This window comes from Nymphaea colorata, chromosome 10 (assembly GCF_008831285.2).
Source record: "Nymphaea colorata isolate Beijing-Zhang1983 chromosome 10, ASM883128v2, whole genome shotgun sequence".
NCBI classification, from domain to species: Eukaryota; Viridiplantae; Streptophyta; class Magnoliopsida; order Nymphaeales; family Nymphaeaceae; genus Nymphaea; species Nymphaea colorata.
Window position 1 is genome coordinate 14,853,426 of NC_045147.1, and position 21,139 is coordinate 14,874,564.

Sequence of the window (21,139 nt, forward strand, 5' to 3'; positions counted from 1 at the left end):
ATGAAAAGCAAGTGGGAAGTCAGAACGTGACTTGCTGGACTCCAGGCGCAATTGGCCAAGAAAAATGATGGCGGAAATCAAGCTCCCCACCACAGCCATTGTGGCCTCTGGTTTTGTGGGCGGCATTTTGTTAGATATCGTCGACAAACTTCATGTCCACGGCGAGAACGGCCAGATTGTGCTATCTTTCTTACCAGGCTATGTTCTTATTTGCCAAATGACGACAATCAACAGATTTTATCTGTCTTGAATGTTCGTAAAACTTGTTACTTTGTTCTGGCCGCATAAAGACGGTAAGGGCGAGGATCTTAAGCCCCAAAGTTTCACCATCTTCAGAATCGATCCTACCATATGAAAAAAGGTGTACTTTTTTTCGTCTTCGAACAGTTGGAGTTTGAACCTTGGGCCAGCAAAAAAGATACGAGCAAAACCGAACATAGTGTCCACTTTTCTGCAGCGGCAATCAATGCGTTATCACGTTCCTCAACTGCTCCCTTTCATCATCCAGAGACCGGAGACTTCGTGCCTTGGAGGAGAAGCCACCGTCGAAGCTTCCAGAACAACCACGAAATGAGCGGCTGGCCTTCTTCCCCTGTATAAATTACAGATCCCCGGAAAGGCTTCCCATCAGAAAGTCAAGAAAAGAAACAAGGGAAGCAAAAAGACTTTCACCAGGGCACACGCGCACGAGAGAAAAGATGGCTGTCGAGATACCCAAAGAGTATGGTTTCGTCGTCCTCGTTCTGGTCCTCTATTCCTTCTTCAATTTCTGGATGGCCTTCCAAGTTGGCATGGCCAGGAAAAGGTACACATATGGAGAGGAATTACTTGCCCTCCATTTCTATCTCTCTGTCTATCTCAAGGATTTAAAGCCCCTTCCTCTGTGACTGGTTAAGAACCCGTTTTTCTCCTTTTGTTGGTGAATGTTTCTTTTTCATTGTCTTCAAGGTATAAGGTCCCCTACCCAACCCTCTACGCTATCGAATCAGAGAACAAGGATGCTAAGCTCTTCAACTGCGTTCAGGTATCCCGTGAATGATTCACCATTTCTTTGATTTTAGACAGTTTCTTCCATTTGTGTCTTCGTAAGTGTGTGCTTAATGGCGGATGGCTGCTGATGGTTCTTTCTCTTGTTTTTGGCTGGATGGTGGTGATGCAGCGAGGGCATCAGAACTCGCTTGAGGTGATGCCCATCTTCTTTGTCCTCCTCTTGTTGGGAGGCGTTCGACATCCTCTGGTCGCCGCCGGCTTGGGGTTCGTCTACATCGTGGCTCGCTACTTCTACTTTACCGGTTACTCGAGTGGAGACCCCGCCAAGAGATTGACACTCGGGTACTCATTGTTTGATTCCATAACTGATAAATTCTCATCGCCGGCTCATGACTCTTGTAGATATCTACTGTCTTCTACTTTTAGTTGTTTAGGGCAGGATTTGAATCCAGATAAGACATGATCAACAGTTTGCAAGCCGTGTTTATGATCTTGTGAGCATGGCAGTTCGTCTAGTTGGAGAAATTGGATCCCTGAACACGACACTGATCGGGATTTCTGGTAATGGGAACAAAGAACGCCCATGTAAGAGAACTAGAAGATCTGAGACCAGATCAAGAGTCTTTTGATGTTTGTAACAGGAAGAAAGTGTTGTGTCGTGAAATTTACGATTTCATTTCATGAAAAAGTGGGATCCTTTCTCAAAAGATTCGTTAAAAAGTATTTCCTATCTTTGGAGGAAAGGGAGTTACTTCCTTTCGGAACGCATGGTCATCCCGCCCTGGAAATGCTTTCTGAATCTCTCCCCCTCCCCCCATTTTCCTAAAGTTTGGTTTCATGGTGGTTTTATTCTGATGAAATTTTGTTATCTTCCCATTACTGCAGGAAGTACAACATGTTCGCTCTTTTGGGTCTCTTAGGGTGCACGATTTCCTTTGCTGTCAGCCTTATTCGCGGATGAAGACGAATACATGACAGATTGGTCGTTTGCCGTCGTTTCCTTTGTTGTACCACTTGAGTGTTTGGAGTGAGATTGCTGTTCTGCTCTTCCATGAACTAAAAGAAGGATGCTTGCCTATCGAAATCTGTAGTTCGAATGCAATGTATCATCTACAGGCAATATCTGATTGGAACTCTTTTTTCTGGAAAGAAATGGTTCACATTTGGTGGTTTGGTACTTTGCCTTCTCATTCATTTGTTATGTAGTGGTCGAATTTCTCTTCTGTTCGTCCTTTGTTTCTTGAGAGAAGCCGCTTGTTTTGGTTGAGAAGGCCTGATACGGGTTTCGCAGATCCGAGTGACGAAGCAAGCTTTAACAGCAAGCGCCCTTGTGAAGAAATATAATCATGTACTAATTTAATTCAAAAACGAGATTTCCCAATTCAAAAGGTTGTTCCATCATTTGACTAATTTCTCACCGTCCATTTTTCATGTTTGAGGAGAGATATACTCCTTTCCACAGTTCGTTCTAAATGGACGTGGTATTATTGTTGACTTAGTGCCTCTACCTGCCGGTCCATGTGGATGTAACCTTTTGGAACTTTCAGAGCCAACTTCATTTTTGAGCGCAACTGGTGGTTGACTGGTTGTCCTTCTGGCCCTCTTTGTTGTTCCCTTGGATTCAAGCATCCATCGGCCTCAAAATGATTATGATTGTCGATGGCCAGCAAGGTATCAATGTAACAACCTTCCGCCGACTGGTGGTTGAGATATGGGTCCAATCATTTTATTTTCCTGTTTTGGGTTTTGGATTAATCACAAAAACATGATTTAAGGAATATCCAAACTTTAGGGGTCGTTTGGCAGCCATGAAAATGTCTCAAAAATGAAGGCAGCACATAGTGTTCCTCCCGTCAATGGACCTTATAAAGAACCAACTCTATCAAAACTGGTTATTTCATCCGGACACGTTCGCCAGATACTGTAAATACAGTATCAGGTGCATGCATATCAGGAAAAGTAAAAAAAACTAAGTCCAGCGAGTTTCCTGAACCTAAATCGCGAAAACTCAAACAAAGCAAGTTTCTGGACCATCCAAATCATAGTGCTGCAAACTGAAGCCCAGCCTCAAATCACATGCTTAAACGAACAACAAAATTCTAGGTTCTAGAAACCTGTGAAACATGACTTCTTTCCTGGGACGAGTAAAATGAAGTTCTGATTAGAGTTCAAAGGATTAAACTAAATTTATACAAGAAATCTGCAGCCAAAGGTTAGCCGGTAACTAACAAGCTCTCCAACAAATTTATGGCTGTGTAGAGTTTATGGATCAGTCAGTTCATACCACTCCAAAAAAGAATCAAACTCGGTTGTCATCTGATCTCTTCTCCAACCAAACAATGTTTCTAACAGGAAGGGTTTGGGAGAGTTTTCAACCAAAAGGAATTGGAACTTTCTTCCGGTGCTTCATTGTGATAAAATTCCCCAACGTCGCATTTCTCACTTGAAGACGTATATAGTATATACGATTGCCTATGGCCTGAGGCAGACTCATCTTTACACGATTGCTTGTTCTTTCGCTTCAAGTACAGCTCCATGCATCAAACTGAACCCCCAATTACTCAATTGACCACATTCTCTGGTTCAGGGTGAAGAGCCACAAGCTGTCGCCGTTGTCGCTCACGGAGGTAAAGAACAGTAATAAGGCACACGAAGAGGGTCAGAATAGTGGCATTCCCTTCATCCATAATGTTGCTCTGTATCCAAACCGCAACTTTAGGACAGACCCTCGGAAGTGAATCTAGGAAATCAACCTGCAATCAGTAACAACACAATCATGGACCACTAGCTTAACTTTTTCCTGCTAAGTATAACCAGATAGAGACACCGTACATGCACGTACAAGAGAATTTTGGAAACCATGTTCCTTTTCTCCACCAATTTGCTCGAACAAGTTAACAGAAAAGTTGGACCTAATTTCAAGCAAGGGTATATGGTAGTGGAGGGGATATACGAAAGACAGTAATATATATATATATATATATATATATATATATATATATATAATCAGTTTAGATCGGATTTACCAAGCTTTTGTTTGGCCAAAAATATCTGACCCCAAAACCTAACCCGGCTCTAGACTCAACATGTTAAGAAGCATAGATGAAGAATAACGAGGAAGAAGGAGAAAATGCCAAATCTCGGAATCCAAATGTTTGGCTTTTAACAAATTTGACCATGGACTTTTTGCTGATTGCAACCAAAGTTGCACCTTGCACTAAAAAATAACGGGACACTCAGCCTTTTAGAAGCACCTGCATTATAAGTTTTTCACACTACTGCTACTGTTCATGAGAACCGCTAAAATATTATCAAGTGCTGTCATGATAGAGAACCCATACTTCATATATTTGTTAGAAATGTCACAAAGGTTGAAAGGTGGTCACGGAAAATTTAAATTTATTTGATGCACGAAGGATGTAGCTTAAACCCTCAAATGTGCCTGTCGAATTCCCAGCACTTTTTTCAAAGCCAGTTCTTTCAACATATCCTTCTATCTTCCTATTAGTGATTGAGCTTGGTATTTGGATGGTTCAATTGATATACTATTACGGATGAAAATAACCACAAGGCAAAGAATTAATGGAAGTCTTACCAGAATGGTGTCTGGATAATTCATTCTTATCCAGACACTAAAAAGTGCAAGCATGACAGGTAGTTTTGCAGCTCGTTCATTGTCCAGGGCTTGGTCATAATAGCGCTTAGCCAAGTGGAGGTCATATGGAAGTCCTTCTCCATGTTCATGCATGTACCCGAGGTTGAACATTGCCTGAGCATTCAACTTAGAGTGCGCGTAAGCTTCTGCTGCACGCTCATAATCCCTGTCTGTACCCTGCAAAGCAAACATGGGAAGCATCCTTGATCCTTATCTCTCTTTCTCTCGCACACACACACAAAAAGAGAGAGAGAGAGAGAGGGAGAGAGTACCCGCCCATAATAATATGCATCACCAATGAGCAGCGCCGCATGCTCATTACCCTGTTCAGAAGCATGCCACCACAAACTATGTGCTCGTTGATGCCTTTCTGTGTTTGTACAAAATCCAGCTTCTCCCATGCATAAACTGCGCTCACCATATCTGTCAAGAATCCATGCTGCACTGCTCTGCGCAACCTCATATCCCATCTCTGCCATTCTTGAGTATATAAAGAAGGCTTTCCCTATTTCACCTTTCAAGTATGATTCAAGAGCCCAGCGTGACAAGGAACCCCAAGGTCCTCGTTCTGCAACTGATTTGTACAAAGTTGTGGCCTGCAAGCGAGAATACAAGAAATGGTCATGGCCTGTGAGATTGACAACAGATCTTGAAAGACACAATAAGCAGCATGATAGGAGTCAAGCTAGAATCATTCGGTGGACGAATGATTTCCATGTACCACAAATGATTCCCATATCCATTGTCACAGATTTTGGTTACAGTTCTGAAACCATCATGAAATTAAACATAGATCTCCCAAAATGATAATAAAAGAGAAAACAGTCTGGTCTTTTCAAGTATAATTTTTTTTATTTCAGTTATTATCTTTATTTCTTTCGTGTTTTAGACATGTTTCCTGTTCTCTTTCATACTTGTCTAGTTGTTTGTTTTGTCATGTCTCATAAATGAGGGCTTTCTATGCAAGGTTATTTCATTTTCATTTTTGTAGTTATCACCACTCTTAGTTTTTTACATGCTGAGATTTTTATAAGAGTTCCCCAGGATTGATAAGAAAATCTATAATATCGTAACTTTGTCCACATTTTTTCACTTGAGCCTTAATTCCTTGTTGTTCATTTTTTTTTTCTCAACAAGAGCCAAACTTTGTGACACTATTAGAAACCATGTTATTATTTTTAAGTAATTTTGCAATTTGGCCATCAAGTTATTGGCACTATATGGGCTCTTATTTAATTTTTTATATCCTTGAATAACACATCTAAGCATGTAACTTGCAAAAACTCACACACACACACACTCTCTTTCTCTCTCTCTCTCTCTCCTCGTTGATTTGAGTAATAGATACAAATCAGTCTTGACTATTACCCAGCGAAAGCGGAGTCTTATGATAACAAATAAACATCAAAAGGATACCAGAAGAACTCCAAACTAAGAGGACCTTTAAATGTAAAAAATAACAACCATTAATAAAAAATCAGTTAAATGATAACCCTTTTGCAGACCATGTAAATAAAGGTTATATAATCAATCAAATGTAAAAAAGATTATTAGAATATAAAAAAATAGAAAGGAAGAGAAGACACATTTTTTTGTTAAAGAACATACATGCAAAAGCAATCCTGAGATTTCTGCATCTAACTCAATATTATTAATACTTATGAATTCCTACAGTTTCAAGGATTATAATAGATTATCATTCAAACATCAATTCTAAATTTGTAGCTTAGTGACACAATTCTTTGGATTAATTATCAATATATGTGATTACTAATTAAGCCATCCGACTCAAGCCCCAATTTTAGACTTTTAGTTATGATGTGGTTAGCAAGCTTGCCTAAGACCTACCAATTAAGAGTGCACGACAGGCCGGGCCTGGGCCGTAAAAGGGCCTCCGGCCAGACAACTTCTTAGGCTGGCCGAGTCCAGTCGGGCCTGACAATATATATATTTTGTATGACATTTTTTATATATTTTTCATTATAAATATATGTTTATATATTAAATTCATATATTTTAAAATAATTTTTATTAAAATCAGGCTGCACCAGGCCATACGCATGGGCTCAAGCCCAACTTTGAATTGAGAGGGCCAGCCCGGCCCGGCCTGATGCCCAGCGTTACTACCAATCTAAGTAGGCACATGAAAGCATCTAGCTGACAACAAGTAGTCTGTTTTGCCACGCATTGATTAGGGGAAGACTTGGCTGCAACCAAGTCGGCCCAAAAGGGTCTAAAAGTTGAGAAAGGTTTAAGACTGCACGTGGACTAGAGAACTGAGAAAGAAAAAATAAATTAGAACAAAATGGTGATTTCAGATTAAGGACATGCATATTGCAGTTTGAACAGAAATTGCCTAATAGCAGAAGCCAGAGATTATTGATGGGGTGCAGGTGGAGCATTTTTAGAAAGACATAGCCGCAGGTGCGCGTGTTTGTGTGCATATATGTATATATAAATATACAAACAACAAAATTAACAAGTAATAATTAGCAAGCCACGATTCTATCAATGATTCAACCAAAAAGAAAAAGCAAATTGTTTGCTGCTGCAGCCACACCCAAGTTATGTTGACTCTGGTGCGGCATTAGTCAGTGTTACTTAAAAGATGACACGACAAGTGGAAGCCAGAGGCAGCCAACCAACAAGCGTTTGATGAATTGGAAGAAAACAAACAAAGAATATAAAAAGAAGGATTATCAGAACTTGAATTGGAAGTGGAAAGGGAATCACACTATTACGATATTTTGCTAACATTATTAACAGCATTCAGAATCTTCAGATAGTGATAATATCATGCAATATTTTCAAAATGTCAGTGAAATTGGTGACTATAACTCTAACAAAAGAAAATAATTAACAAGATTAATGTATATTTCCTTTTACAACCAAAACAATAAAAACTAATTTCTGAAAATTATGTCTCCAGTATTAATGAAACTTTAAGGCCCTTAATTTATGGCCACATTTACTTATTTAGGAAAAGCTTGCAAGAAGCATGACAAGAAACACAAGAGGCATGGCCGACACAACTGTACTGGATGGAAAGCAATAAAAAAGACAAAAATGAAGAATAAAAAAGAAGCAAAGAAAAATTCATTTAAGGGACAGGTACACAACAAGCTAATTATTGCTACAATGTGCATTAGTGTAATGGGATGTGGTTTCATCCATCCCTAATTATATTCAAGAATCAAGAGAAGGATGCAGTTCTAACTATTAAAGTGTGGAATGGACACATTCAAACAGTATTTGCAGGATACAAAACCTTGCAGTGTGACTCCAGATTACAGAGTGCATGAAATATGTAAGAACAGTTACAGCTTCACATGACACTATGACAGAATTTGCAAAAGATGTATCATGACCAAGAGGATGAAAGCCTCACAATAAAACAGAAATATTAGTAGCCCAAACGGGCAAACACTAACACTAGAAAAATTCAAGCTCCCAGTATATATATATATATATATATATATATATATATATATATATATGAGATCAAATACAAGAATAACGAGTTAAGGGCTTAGACAGAAATGCATAGTGTAGAATTCTACTACAAATACATCTCCAATACATACTAGGCGGACACAGAAGCATGACATGATTAATTGGAGGACAGTGCTGAAAACAATACATCCATTGTTTATTCAGCTCATAAGGGAAAACGGGCCATCCCAGCAGCCAAGAATCATGAACAAAGGATTTACCATCGCCAAATTCTTCTCTACACCAACTCCTTTCTGGAACATCTTCCCAAGTTGGTAATATGCCTTTGGTTGACCATAGTTGGCTGCAGCAATGAAATGACGACTTGCATCTGCCAGACTTTTCTTCACACCAATCCCTTTGAGATATAGCACCCCTAAGTTATAGTGACCACTCGGATCATCATGCTTAGCAGCTCTCTCAAAGTACTCCTTAGCCTACAGAGAAAACGTATTAATTCAGTAAAAACAATCTGAGAAACTTAAAGATGGAATGCAAAGTAGAAGATTATTTCATAGTTACACAAAAAATGACACCATAGAATTAACCAACATGACAGCTCAGAAAGCCATGGTTCAAAAGTTGATAAATATGATAGTAAAATATCTTGGTCTCAGAACTGCAGATGTATGATACACATCCAGGCGGCACATTCATTCACAGGGAATGTCTATGCTGCAACCGTAAGGTAATCTAAATGTCCTTACATGTCAAGAAAATAGATCTATATGCTCCAGTTGATTAGCTTCAGATATTCAAGTTGAAGGATGTCAAAATAGATCTATATGCCCCAGAATGCCTCTCCTTGCAAGAAGCATGATGATCTGAGCATATGCACGTGCAAACACACATATAGATGTCAAGGAAGGGAAGCACGTCAACTATCATTTAGCATGCATGCACACACACATATATATGGACAGACACACACACATATTCTGTCTATAATAGACTGCATGTGCAATCTAGCTGAGTTGTTTTGACACAATCTGATGGCATAGATATCTCCAGCATGTTTCAGAAGGTAAAAACTGAGGTTTTTTTTTTTTTTTTGGGTCAAGAAACCACATCTCTTCATTACACAAATTTGATGCATCGTCAGACATTGATTTTGGGGCATCCATGGATATACACAATGTTCCTACCACTTAAAAGTTGATCTCCACTAATCCAACTCTTTGGATGATACCTACAGGATAGGATTTACAAAATGCAAGAACATGAAAAAGCAAGCCGATTGCACATCCCATCAACAGTAGAAAATTCTAATCTTCATTCTGATCAAATGTTTGACAGCAGCCAACCCATCTTGTGGTGATCAGCACATATCTCTCTTGAATGTATCCAAACTCAATCTCTGGTTCATATCTCATGGACCAATCTTCCTTGCAAAGGCAAAAATTTAGAGGTACTCCTAAGACCCGTCGTCACACATAAACTAAGCAAACAATTAAAAGATGCTTGGAATGTGAGAAGCAGGGAAAACCCTGAGCTAATACAAAGGCAAGAACACTTCCCTGCAAAGTGCCATTAATTGATCGTAAGGACATCAGACAGACATGCATGAACCCATATACAGGAACAAAAACAGAATCACCTTGATATTAAACCACAATGGACATGTTGCACAATCTGACAAGGACTACCTAACACATACCCACACTCACACACACGCATGCCACACCTATGAAGATATACATACACATGTACATGCGTGTGCATGTGTGGAGAAAGCAACTTATTCATCACCTAGATGATAGTATCCAACAACTCGTAAGCACATTCAGTCAGACACAAATTATTTCAGTCAGCACCAATTAAGAATGAAAAATGGCCCCTATCAGCCATCATAATTCATTGGCGAGGTCAAAAGTCAAGCCTCTTCTCTTTATAACAAAGATGAAGCAGCAAAGGCCATGAGAAAGAGAGGTTGCATGTTCAGTTACTCAGTTTGCTGCTAAACTACATAATATAGAACAATGATAATTTCTGGTAATTTCCATCAGTCTCAAAAGGCACTGATTCGAAATCCTGCTCAGAGTAGACAGTTTGTTCCTTCATATGAATAATGCCTACATGGAACTTAAGATTCAATATTTAATGTGAGCTTCTTCCTTTGGTTACAGATGAATGGCCCAAAAACCATGACTAGCAGACTGATAAAACTGAGCTCCGCCTAGCAGCCAGATCAACCCCCAGGTACCCCTGAAGTAGTATTTGCCAAGTTGGAACATTTGCCTTGGAGAGCTTAGATCGATTCACATAAGTAGTTTTTTTTTTTTCAAACAGAAAAGAGAGGAGATGTACCACATGTTTTCTCCTAATTCCTCAATGTAGTTGCTATGCAAACTATGTCATGCAGATGCAGGTTTGGAGTATGAAAGCGGAAGAAAGTGTACATCAGGAAGACTTACAAACAGTCATATGAGAATGACACCTCTGCGGTAACATGCACAGATTCATGCAATATCACATATAGTGCTCCAGGCATCACGAGTGCTGGCTAAAAATCAAATGGCTGAAGCATGTTAAGACATACTAAACAATAATCAATGACCAAAAAAGAAGTAATGGATGTTTAGTCCTTTTTCTGTTTTGGACGTAGAAAACATTGTTTGAAATGGTTATAATTATTTCAAACCCTGATGACATGTACCCATGTAAGTACCAGCATAGGCATGCATTATGGTAATAACCATATGGCCATCTTACCCAGTAAGAAATCTTCGAATACATAAGAACTTCTCTCACTTATGGCTTCATCCAACCAAGAAAGTCAATAAATATGGCAGAGAACCCAGTATGCTCATCACATTTTCACCTCCAATTGTATCTCTGATGCTTAAAGACCATCGCTGGGAACTAGCTTCATCCCTGGACCCTACTTGTTCTAATCAATGTTCGAGAACCAAAGACTCCCAAAGACCTTCCGCAAGACAATGCTAGGCACTCTCATAAAAAATTGGAATGGTGGAAGATAACAAATGTATGCAATGCTTGATGCTTAATGGTTGGGCGTGGTACTGACCAGAAGGGACACAAAAGTACAAACTACATGCCGCTTATCTAGAAGGAGAAAATGAGAAGTTTAAGCTGAACACAACCGTGATTGTAAGCTAGCATCTTCTCAACAATACAAATAGCATGAAGTATGAACAGAAGCTAATAGCACTAGATAAAGAAAACAATGTCTGGCCCAATTGCTTCCCAATACCTAAATAGACAAAGTTAGGCACAAAAAACAAAGTACGCAAATTACTTGAATAATAAGAACGAAAAGACAAGACAACATCCTAAAAAGTAAGAATCTCTCTATACCTTCGTGTAGTTCTTCTTCTCTACGCCATAACCTTTAACATACAGGTAGCCAATTCCGTTGTAAGCCGAAATGAGCCGCTGCTTTGCTGCAAGCCTCAACCACTCCAAGGCCTTGGTGTAATTCTTCTCAACGCCAGCACCCCTGGCGTATATCTCTCCCAGGAGTTCCATGGATCGAGGTTCGCCCTTGTCGACAGCCTTCAGGAACCAAGAGAGAGCTTTTGCGTGGTCGCGTCTCACCCCTCGCAACCCGAAGTAATAGATAAATCCGAGCTTGTACATGGCCGCGGAGCTCCCTTTCTGCGCCTGGTATTCCGTAATCTGGAAATCGTCGTCTTCCTCCCCCCGCAGCTTCCTCAGCGCCTCCTTGTTCTCCTCGGCGCCGTCGTTGATCCTCACCTGGTCGACTACCGGCGAGTCCTTGGAGATCAGGAAGCTGGCGAGAGCAGTCTCTGCCAGCTCACCGTAGAGCTTCACCGACTTGTCGTACATCTCCTGTCGGAAGTAGGTGTAGGCGAGAGCCATCTTCGACTGTGGATTGCCGCCTTCAGCCGCGAAGTAGTGATAAGTGAACGCCTTGGAGGCGCTCCTATCGGCTCGGCAGCCGGCGCCGTGCAGGAACCCCATGACGGATTGGGCGTGTGCATGGCCCCGTCTCGCGATCTCGTCAATCGCGGCTACCGCCTCATCCATCGCGTCCAGATCGCCGGCGGCTGCAGCGTTGACCATCTGACGAACGCTGGAGAAGTACAGGGCGTCGTCGGCGGGGATGGAGGCGTTCCCGACCGGATCGGAGTCGAAGACAAGGCGCCAGGAGCCTGGATCGAGATCCTCATCGGGCTTGAGGTCGGCAGCGAAGTCGTCCCAATTGGAGGCAGCGGAGGAGTCTCCTCCAGCAGGTTCGTTGTCACCGGAGGCCTCGTCGTCGGAGGGAGGGCTTGAATCACCTTTGGGGTCAACGTTCTCTAGGATGAGAACCAAATGGCGGCCTAGAGAGGAGAGTGGGAAGGCGGAGAGGAGTAGGAGGGAGAGGATCAGGAGACGGAGGACCCAAGGAGCCCGATGCATCGTCGGAGAATCAGAAGACGGCCGCCGAGTCGGTCGAGGAAATGGCCGGACAAGATGGTTGTTAGTTCTGTCGAGACCCTCCCCTGCAAACGGGTTGGAATTTCCCCCGTATCGTATCCGATTTTTATAAAATGACTTCTTCTGTTGTCCATAAATTGAAAAACATACCTTCCTCCCACAAAAATAAACCAATAAATATATATATCTCTACATTCATATATATATATATATATATAAAAGAACATTTCAACCTCTTCGAATGCACGTTATATTATGTGATATGTTCAATTACATTCATCCCATGCTTTACATCAGGTTGCTGTAATTGGGTAGAGGATGGAGTTCAAAAAATTAAACAGAGTCCAAGAAAGCTAAGGGATTTCAGCTTATTATATGAATATATATATATATATATAATGTTATTATATGGTTAAATATTTGAAGTATATCGCTAAAAATGTCATGAAACTATTACTAAAGTATTGCAACTGTTGCCACATTATTAATCATTATTAATGTTTTGTAGCAAATGACTTTTGGTGATAAATTTTAAAAAATTTAGTCATTCGACAACATTTGGTAGTTATGCGGATTTTAATTTATAATTAATATATATACACTAAACGACGACTCTAAAAAGCTTATACAGACATGAAACCAAAGCCATCCATCTTCAATGGACGGCCCCTTGTGGAACTATTCACATGAAAAAATAAGAAACTTAAAAAAAAACAACAAATCAAAACCATCCGATCAAGAAGATGGATGGTTCAGGTTTAATGTCTCTTGATGACACCTAAAATCTAGAGTCACAGTTCAGTATATATTTAACATTCATAAGGAGAGTGTGAATATATATGTGGTTAAGAATTAAAAATCCAAAGATTCATATGATAAGATATGATAGTTAGACTATGAGGTCGATCTCCATTTCTCCAAGATAAAGGTTGATCATCCTTGATGGTAGAGGGAAATGGGTCGGCAAGGTTAGTTGCCTAATCAAATTTGTAGATTAAGAGTAGCTTTCCCTTTCCCCATCTAACAAAGATGATGATCAAGCAGATTTTCTACTTGGAAGAACTTAGTCATTAGTATTGGGTGTCTATGGATATCCATCCAAGCTTGGATGGCACCAAAAATTTTCTTCACTTTAGCTCTCTTGATTTTATGGACACTTGAAGGAGTACTTAAGTTGTTGCTTGGGAAGTGTAATTTTCAAATGGATTAACAAGTTTGAATAGAATTTCAGGCCAATGTGAAGCTTTTGAAGTCACCTAAGACTGAAAATGACCCTTTTGTTGCATTTGAGTCTAGCGAGTGTTCACCTAAAGAAGTGAAGTCCTCTAAGTTCATCTTAGGATTCTATTGATCGATTTTTTTTTTTTTAAGTTTTTGGTAAAAGTTAAGTGAGTTCTATGAAATGGAAAATAAAGCTGGCCCTGATAGAAAAGGAAATAAAGATAATCCTTCATCTAAAGATAACAATGAAACAGAATCCAATGATAAAGGAAAGATGAATTTAGGTTGCACCTCCGATCTTAGATCCAAGGCTGCATTAGAATGTGTTTAGTCACAGAAAATGAGTTTTTTTTTTTTGAAAAAAATATTAAAAAACAGTGATAATTTAGCTTGCCATTTAAAACAAAAAAAAACGCGTCTTTTTTAAAAAGCATTAAAAACGAAAAAAATGCGTTTTTAAAGCATTTTTAACATGTTTTTTTAATGTCAAACAGTTTTTTTATTTCTTATTTGTTGCAAATCTATTTATCTTCTGAAGTTTGTGTTATTAGTTTTTCACTTGTTTTATTTTTCTTCCATTTTTAGCTTTTTAAAATTTTTAAAAAATTACTGTATTTTTCTCATTTTTTTCTTATTTTTTTCAAGCTCGTGTATTATACCCGAGAAAAGCCTCACTTTTTAAAACTCCGAGACATTATTTGTGACTAAACTAAAGTTCAAATTATGGATCTTAATAACATGGATCTTGAATCCACGTTACATGTAAAAAACTGTGGATTTAAGATCGGACGGGGGAAGGGAGGTCCAACCTTAAATCCGCAGATCTGAGATCCTATTGATCTCAAATCACCGTCAATCGGTGAAACAAACACACCCTTAAGGCAACAAAGGACCTAGTGATGATAGGCTTGACAAATTTGTAGCCAGTATAGATACTGAAACCAAGGATTAGATGCATGCAATGGAGATCATATCAATGAAAAGCTTCTCCTCGTGAAGTTGTTGAGAGAGTGAGGAAAAGAGGATTAGGGGCAGAGTCATTCAGACTAAACTCGGTCTCATTGTGCATATGTTGGTTTTTCAAAGATGCTTGGCTCGCCTTGGAGCAGTCCTTTGTGTAAGCTTCGAACATGCAAAAACTTCATATCAAGAACGATCTTAAAACACCAAGGGCTCTTGTACCATGCATGGTAGATTACCTCACAAAGATAAAATTTTTGGTTGATTCTCTTAGTGTTGTTAATTAGGAGATTAAAGACCATGATATTGCCCTCTGTACACTTGTGGTCCACCTACTTCGTATGGAAGCTTTGTCATAACAGTTACTGACCTTAGGCAATTGCTTTCACTTCTCAAATTTTTAAGACTTACTGCTGAATCAAGAAAAGAGAATCCATCATTTACGTAGTTTGTATGAGCAAGTGACAAATGAATCTACTGCCGTGAATTAATAGCATAGTTGATCTAATCATAGTTTATGTATGTATTTTAACATCTCTCGGCAGCATGGACACGTTGTAAGTGTCTCATAAATTTGCTCCTAAGTTTGAAGCAGGTTTATGGAACAATAGTTTTAGTGTCCGATGAACCTGCTTCAATCTTTTGAGCAAATTTATAGGATTTTAACACACAAAGTACCTTTGCTACCAAGCCACCCTTGGGCTCGAATTAATAAAGACAATTTCTCTTGGTATCCTAGCACTGGTGCATTGATGATCACTATATCATATAATGAACCACAAAATATTGTTGTTGGGAATGGGGCGGCTCTTCCTATTACAAGTTCAGGCAATACAATGCTTAAAACTATGTTTCTCAAGCTTTAATTCTCTACAATGTGTTACATGTTGCAGGTATTCAAAAGCAATTACTTTTAGTTGCAGGTCTAGGTGATCCGAATATTCAAGTGTTGGACAATTTGAGAAAACAACCGTTCATGTTTTACATTCCAGTAACTATTAGGAAAATACATCGACTACTGTTTCATTATGCTGAAATGCATGTCACTCACTCTTCTTTTAAAGATCAAACATGCATATTTAGAGGGCTGCACTGTATGCATCAAAGAAGGTTTCAAATATTGTTCTTCTGTTAGTATACGATTTTTCAAGGTTTTGTTGGCCGTTTCCTGTAATGTATAACTCAGATGTTCAATGTCGTTCTTAAACATTTACAACCATCGTGGAAAACAAGTTGAATCTTGCAGTAAAGTTTTTCTTTTTGAGAGCTGGGTTTTTAGTTGGTTTCCTGTTTAGGGTTTTCAACATATCTGATTTGGAACAGATATCCAACCGAACTATTCCGAAAGAATCAAGTATGGAAAAAAGTTTAGTATCCGATTAAAAATTCAGATTTAAGAAGTGGTAGTCGTTCAGATTCGAATTCAGATATATATAAATATCTGATCGGATTCATAGATCGGATTTAGTTTTAAATAGTTACCATATATTCAATGCTCTTATGTTTTGAAAATCAACCAGATTCAATGCAGAATTTGGATTTGGATTCAAATGGCTTAAACGTGAGTTCATGGGCTGAAGCCTTTCAAACTGCCATTTATTTAGTAATTGCATGCGGAGTCGAATTCTAGGAGGGAAGATACCATTTGAACTTCTCTTGAATCAGCTTCCTCTTTAGAACTATTTTTGAATTTTTGGCACTATGTGCTCTCCATTTTGGTGTTTTAAATCGACAAAACAAGATGCAAACCAAAACCAAGCCGTGTGGTTTCATCAATCATGGAGTTCAATCATAAGGGTTACAACTATTTTGAACCTGTTTCGAAAATAATTTATATCTCCAGAAATTTTTCTTTAAGGAGGCTAACTTCATGTTTGACAGTACTTCCATGCCTTAACCCGAGCAAAAAAAGGTCATGCAATGGTTATCTAAACCCAACTCAGTTCAGTCTAGTGGAACAGGACATGCAATAAACATAGTTATTTTGAATGAGTCACTTCATATTCTTACAAGTGGCTTTGTAATGACTTATAAACTTATGTTTTCATGTGTTGTAATGTATCCATTTATCATTGATCAAGTCCACGTATAGAGAAGACTATAGCTAATCAATTTGGGCACATAATCGTTTGTGATAGAGAGGCAGATGGGCCGTTTGACAACGGGAAAAATAACAAACTATTTTATGAAATTGTTCTAAAGATTAGCGCAGATTCATAAAATGCTTTAATACCCCGTGCCCTAGTTTAATTTTATAACTTCTTTTTTGTATCAAACTGAATTTGACCAAGGGGCACATTAGAATCGAGTAGATTGGGTGGTTTATGTCAATTTTGTTTTGCCACTTCATTTGATTATGAGACATTGTTTAATTTATATATGGATCTATCTGCTTTTTGGTCCTTCTTTTGTTTCTCTCATCCTCCTCATTTGTTATGTATTGGAGGTGAGTGCATTTATTTTGCTTATAGTGGAACAAAGTATGTGAAAAGATTGTAAGGCTGGGCACTGGGCCGGTACCTAGTACCCGGCCCGGACCCTGGCCAGGAAAAAGGGCACCGGGCCGGCCCGATAAGCGCGGGTGTGCCTAATAATTTTTTTTTGCATTTATTTTATTAATTTATATATATACATATATAAATATAATATCTTATTATGATTAATTATATTTAACAAAGTAAATTGGATATAGTTAATTTCTTGGTCTCTAATCGGCCTCTTCGAGCACTCATATATGTCAATTGGCAGCAGAAATATTTTGTAATTATTTCATAAATCTACCACAAAGATTGGGAAAGATTCATGAAATAGTAAGACTGTCTTTCAGCCCCAATCTTTAATTCAATTCATGAAACACTCATCAATTTCCTACTGCTAAACAATCCTATAATTAGAAGTTAAAGTTGGCATATGTAAGATTAATGCAAAATAGTTAACAATCTGGCCTTAAAGATTGCATATTGGAGATAAGATTGATACCACAGCCCTCCGCAACTTGTCCTCGTCGATTGGAACCATATTAAAGCAGTTATAGGCGGAAGCTAGGAAGATCGCTGTCCACTTGCTCTTTTGCCCAGTTCACTTCCAATACTCTTGCCACTGTCGGCCATTTTAAAATAAATGCCTTTTCATCTTCAATCTTTTTGAATCAAGCACTGAATCCGATCATCTTCGTCTTCCCTGACCTTCATATAATATACATGTATATGTTTCTCCACTGTTGCTTCTGGGCAGTCACCGATTGATGCGACGACGGTGAAACACTCGTTGGCCACTGACTGAACCTTCGTCTTAAGCGTATTCCGATCCCCATTTCATCAAAGCCCGAAAAAAAAGGTAAAACACAGTAAATGAAGCCATTCATCTCTCGAACAAGACTTGGTAGTTTAAGCAAGCTAATGCAGGCGATGGAGATGTCCACATTCCACCACTATTATATTCCTGTCACAGTACAACAAAGAAATTCTCCTGTAATATTATAATACATATTCACCATGTATGCGGCCGCTACGTAAAGAAAAGTGGGTAGTGAGAGAAATTCCATTTTTACTCTGCAACTGCAAGAGGGCTAGTGAGAGAAACTGAGACACTATTCATTCATTCATGAGAGAGAGAGAGAGAGGGTGGCAGGCAAAAAGGCAAAGGGGCAGTTTGGATTTAGAATAAGTGTGAAAGGCACGAGTCGGTGGCGATCAATAAATGAGAAAGCAAGCTGATGAGCCCTATGATAGCTCTCATCATCGTCACGTCGTTTTTGATCCTCGACTCCCGATATATCACTCCCAGAATTCCACGCCCCCACCATCTTCCCCCCACAAAGCTTTTCCCCTGTCTGATCTTCTCTCGTCGGCCACCTTCCCCGAGCCGACACCCCTTCTCCTCTCTCTGTCTCTCTCTACAGAGAAAATTAAATATAAATAGAATAAGCAGAGTTAAGAGATATGGAAAAAGCAAGCGGTCAACGTCTTCGCCCGTGTCCCTTGTGTATGTATAAATATGTATGCAAGGCTTCCGCAGCACGGGCAAAAGAACAAAGCAGTCACTTGGAGAGACGCTCACCGCCGACGTGAGAATTACGCAAAGATGTGGATGATGGGGTGTGGCGACACTGCTAGTTTAAACAACACGTCCGATTCCTGTCATGCCACCAGAAGACTCCGACCCATCATCCCACGCCCCCACCTCCTCCACTCTTCCCACCACCATTCCTCCTCCCCGTCCTCCACAGCCGCCGATTTCCTGCCGTTGAACATCTCTCCGTCCGGTGCAATTCCCTTCCGATCGATTGCCTACCCCTCTTTTAACCTCGTTGCAGCCTTCGCGGCTTCTTTGGCTCGCGCGTGGAGAAGGAGAAATTTGTGACTGGTGGTGGTTTTGCTTCTTGTGTGCAGGAATAGAGCAGAGTGGCAGGAGGGCGGAAGGGAGCGGCGCGCAGCAGGCTGTGAGTTCGCGCTGGAACCCCACCCCGGAACAGCTAAGGACGCTGGAGGAGCTCTACAGGAGGGGAACCCGGACGCCGACGGCGGAGCAGATCCAGTACATCACCGCGCAGCTGCGGCGGTTCGGGAAGATCGAAGGGAAGAATGTTTTCTACTGGTTCCAGAACCACAAGGCCCGGGAGCGGCAGAAGCGCCGGCGGCAATTGGAAGCGGTAACAGGGGTCGGCAGGGAGATTGAGAGCTCGGACAAGAAGGACTCTTCGTGTATGTTTGTTACTTATCTCACATCTCCATAAGCAAGCAAACGTGAATATATATATATACATAGATATCTTCAAATGTGTGAGGAAAGCTAGTGACTTTTATGGATACACACACATGCAAGTTCATGATACGTTTGTCTTTTGGTTTTATGATGTTGATCTCTAGCAGATACCAGTTGGAACGGATACGATGGGAGCAAGAACTTGGTGGCTTCCAGTTGCAGAGGAGAGGTAGGCTTCGTTCTGTTGATGGTGATTATATGTTAATCATGAGTATTATGTAGATTCACTTGAGAAGAGAATGGGAGGGAAAAGGAGTTGGGGGCAGGGGGTTGAAAAGTCTTGACGTTGGGAAGGCAAAAAGTTGGGGGGTGGAAGAAAAAAGCCTGTAATCTCTCCTTTTTGTCGGGATGGTAGGTTGGTGTAGAACTTGAAGTATTTTATTTTTATTGATTTCTTTTGGGTTTGTTTCGTTTGGACACAGGAGAGGAGGGTAGAGGACAAATGGGTTCGGTGGGATAGAGAATTACACGACTACTCCAGGCAGCAGCCGCAGCAGCAGCAGAACCTTGGTGGTGGCTGTGGTAGGACGATAGTCGCAGCAGCTGCAGCAGAGAGGGAGCAGGCCGCCTCAGCTTTACTGTTGCAGAGGATGCAGTATTCTTCCCCCCCAGCAGGTGCCTTGCTCCAGAGCCCTAGAGGTGCAACGGCCGTACGAGCCTGGGCTGGAGGGTGTGATAGAGAGGAGGAGGTCGGGGAAGCTGGCTGCGGCAGAGAGACGCTGGAGCTCTTCCCGCTGCGCAGCGACTCCTCGGCTGTTGCCGCGAGGCGCTGCTGCCACCCGCAGCAGCAGCAGCGGATTCACCTTGAGAATGATAGTGCACTGATGAGCTCATTCGTAGAAGAGCAGCAGGGGGCCCGTGGACGGCAGTTCTTCCAGTTCCTGCCTCTCAAGAACTGAACTCTAACACCCTCTCTCTTTCTCTCTCTCTCTCTGCCTTGATTTTCTTGGCATCTGTTCTAAATTTCTAATCGTCCAAGAAACTCCTTCACGGAATGAGGAAGTAGCATGTTAAGGTTTTGGTTGTGAAGATGACTCTTTCTCCTCATTTTCTGGGCATCTGTTCTTATCGTCCAAGAAACTGTTTTATGGGATTACAAATTAAGTGGTAAATATGAAGGTTTAGTTGTGAAGATGGTTCTCTCTCTATTTTTCTCATCTGTTATCATCCAATCAATGGCGTAATATAAAAAAAAAGGCTCGGTTTTATTTCTTTACAGGTAACGATTAAACTAATTTGCTTGTAGAATAAAGGATCAATGCATGTCGACGTTTAACTTGCTAGCCGATCAGTCATGTGTTCCGGAAAGCAACTGCATGCTCTTTCTAAAACAAAACAAACAATACAATTGGCGGGGAGAAAGAATGCCGTATCTCGACAAGAACTTGAAAATTACAGTTTATTCATTTCTTCATCGTCGAGCAAAAGAAACCAGAGAAAAGTCGTGCTGCTCGGAAACTGTTCATTACTCAACTGTATGTTGCTTTCCAACTTTCCCTCCACAAGGATGTCACATGTCCATTGCGCCACAAAGGAATTCCTCCATTTTGACTGGATTTTAACATGGAGAAGGAAATAGAAAGTCAGCTGGTCCTGTAGCATCCTCCATTGAATGCATCGGCTGAAAAGCTGCTTCTTTGAGCCAGGCGTTTT

The 21,139-nt window shown here is 40.3% G+C and overlaps 3 protein-coding genes across 4 annotated transcripts; 2 read left to right on the plus strand and 1 right to left on the minus strand.

Annotated features, from left to right (window-relative positions):
• Positions 1-412: 412 nt before the first annotated feature.
• Positions 413-2,167, plus strand: LOC116261902 (uncharacterized). The gene is made up of 4 exons (XM_031640830.2): positions 413-805; positions 949-1,024; positions 1,160-1,332; positions 1,876-2,167. Exons 1-4 carry the CDS (start codon positions 699-701, stop codon positions 1,949-1,951), a joined length of 432 nt encoding a protein of 143 aa, XP_031496690.1. The 5' UTR covers positions 413-698; the 3' UTR covers positions 1,952-2,167.
• An 868-nt stretch (positions 2,168-3,035) lies between these two features.
• LOC116262905 (ERAD-associated E3 ubiquitin-protein ligase component HRD3A-like) lies at positions 3,036-12,649 on the minus strand. Its single transcript, XM_031642443.2, has 5 exons — positions 11,456-12,649; positions 8,359-8,574; positions 4,918-5,241; positions 4,586-4,822; positions 3,036-3,743 (listed from the first exon to the last, which is right to left on the minus strand). The coding sequence occupies exons 1-5, from the start codon at positions 12,521-12,523 to the stop codon at positions 3,552-3,554; spliced, it is 2,037 nt and encodes a 678-aa protein (XP_031498303.1). The 5' UTR covers positions 12,524-12,649; the 3' UTR covers positions 3,036-3,551.
• A 6,124-nt stretch (positions 12,650-18,773) lies between these two features.
• LOC116262646 (WUSCHEL-related homeobox 1-like) lies at positions 18,774-20,618 on the plus strand. Of its 2 annotated transcripts, none has more exons than XM_050080276.1 (4): positions 18,774-18,986; positions 19,114-19,425; positions 19,591-19,655; positions 19,909-20,618. In XM_050080276.1, exons 1-4 carry the CDS (start codon positions 18,806-18,808, stop codon positions 20,383-20,385), a joined length of 1,035 nt encoding a protein of 344 aa, XP_049936233.1. In that variant the 5' UTR covers positions 18,774-18,805; the 3' UTR covers positions 20,386-20,618. The 2 variants fall into 2 exon arrangements, with proteins under 2 accessions (XP_049936233.1, XP_031497990.1); XM_031642130.2 differs by having other exon boundaries at positions 19,594-19,655.
• Positions 20,619-21,139: the final 521 nt, after the last annotated feature.

Excerpts from the sequence above, each read along its gene's own strand:
- LOC116261902 (XM_031640830.2), top strand. The coding sequence starts at position 699 with ATGGCTGTCGAGATACCCAAAGAGTATGGTTTCGTCGTCCTCGTTCTG. Across the intron at positions 1,025-1,159 it reads AGCTCTTCAACTGCGTTCAG|CGAGGGCATCAGAACTCGCT; the intron begins GTATCCCGTGAA and ends GTGGTGATGCAG. Across the intron at positions 1,333-1,875 it reads GCCAAGAGATTGACACTCGG|GAAGTACAACATGTTCGCTC; the intron begins GTACTCATTGTT and ends CCATTACTGCAG.
- LOC116262905 (XM_031642443.2), bottom strand. The coding sequence starts at position 12,523 with ATGCATCGGGCTCCTTGGGTCCTCCGTCTCCTGATCCTCTCCCTCCTA. Across the intron at positions 5,242-8,358 it reads TAGAGAAGAATTTGGCGATG|GCCACAACTTTGTACAAATC; the intron begins GTAAATCCTTTG and ends TCTCGCTTGCAG. Across the intron at positions 4,823-4,917 it reads ATGCATATTATTATGGGCGG|GGTACAGACAGGGATTATGA; the intron begins GTACTCTCTCCC and ends TTTGCTTTGCAG.
- LOC116262646 (XM_050080276.1), top strand. The coding sequence starts at position 18,806 with ATGTGGATGATGGGGTGTGGCGACACTGCTAGTTTAAACAACACGTCC. Across the intron at positions 19,426-19,590 it reads GGACAAGAAGGACTCTTCGT|CAGATACCAGTTGGAACGGA; the intron begins GTATGTTTGTTA and ends GTTGATCTCTAG. Across the intron at positions 19,656-19,908 it reads CTTCCAGTTGCAGAGGAGAG|GAGAGGAGGGTAGAGGACAA; the intron begins GTAGGCTTCGTT and ends GTTTGGACACAG.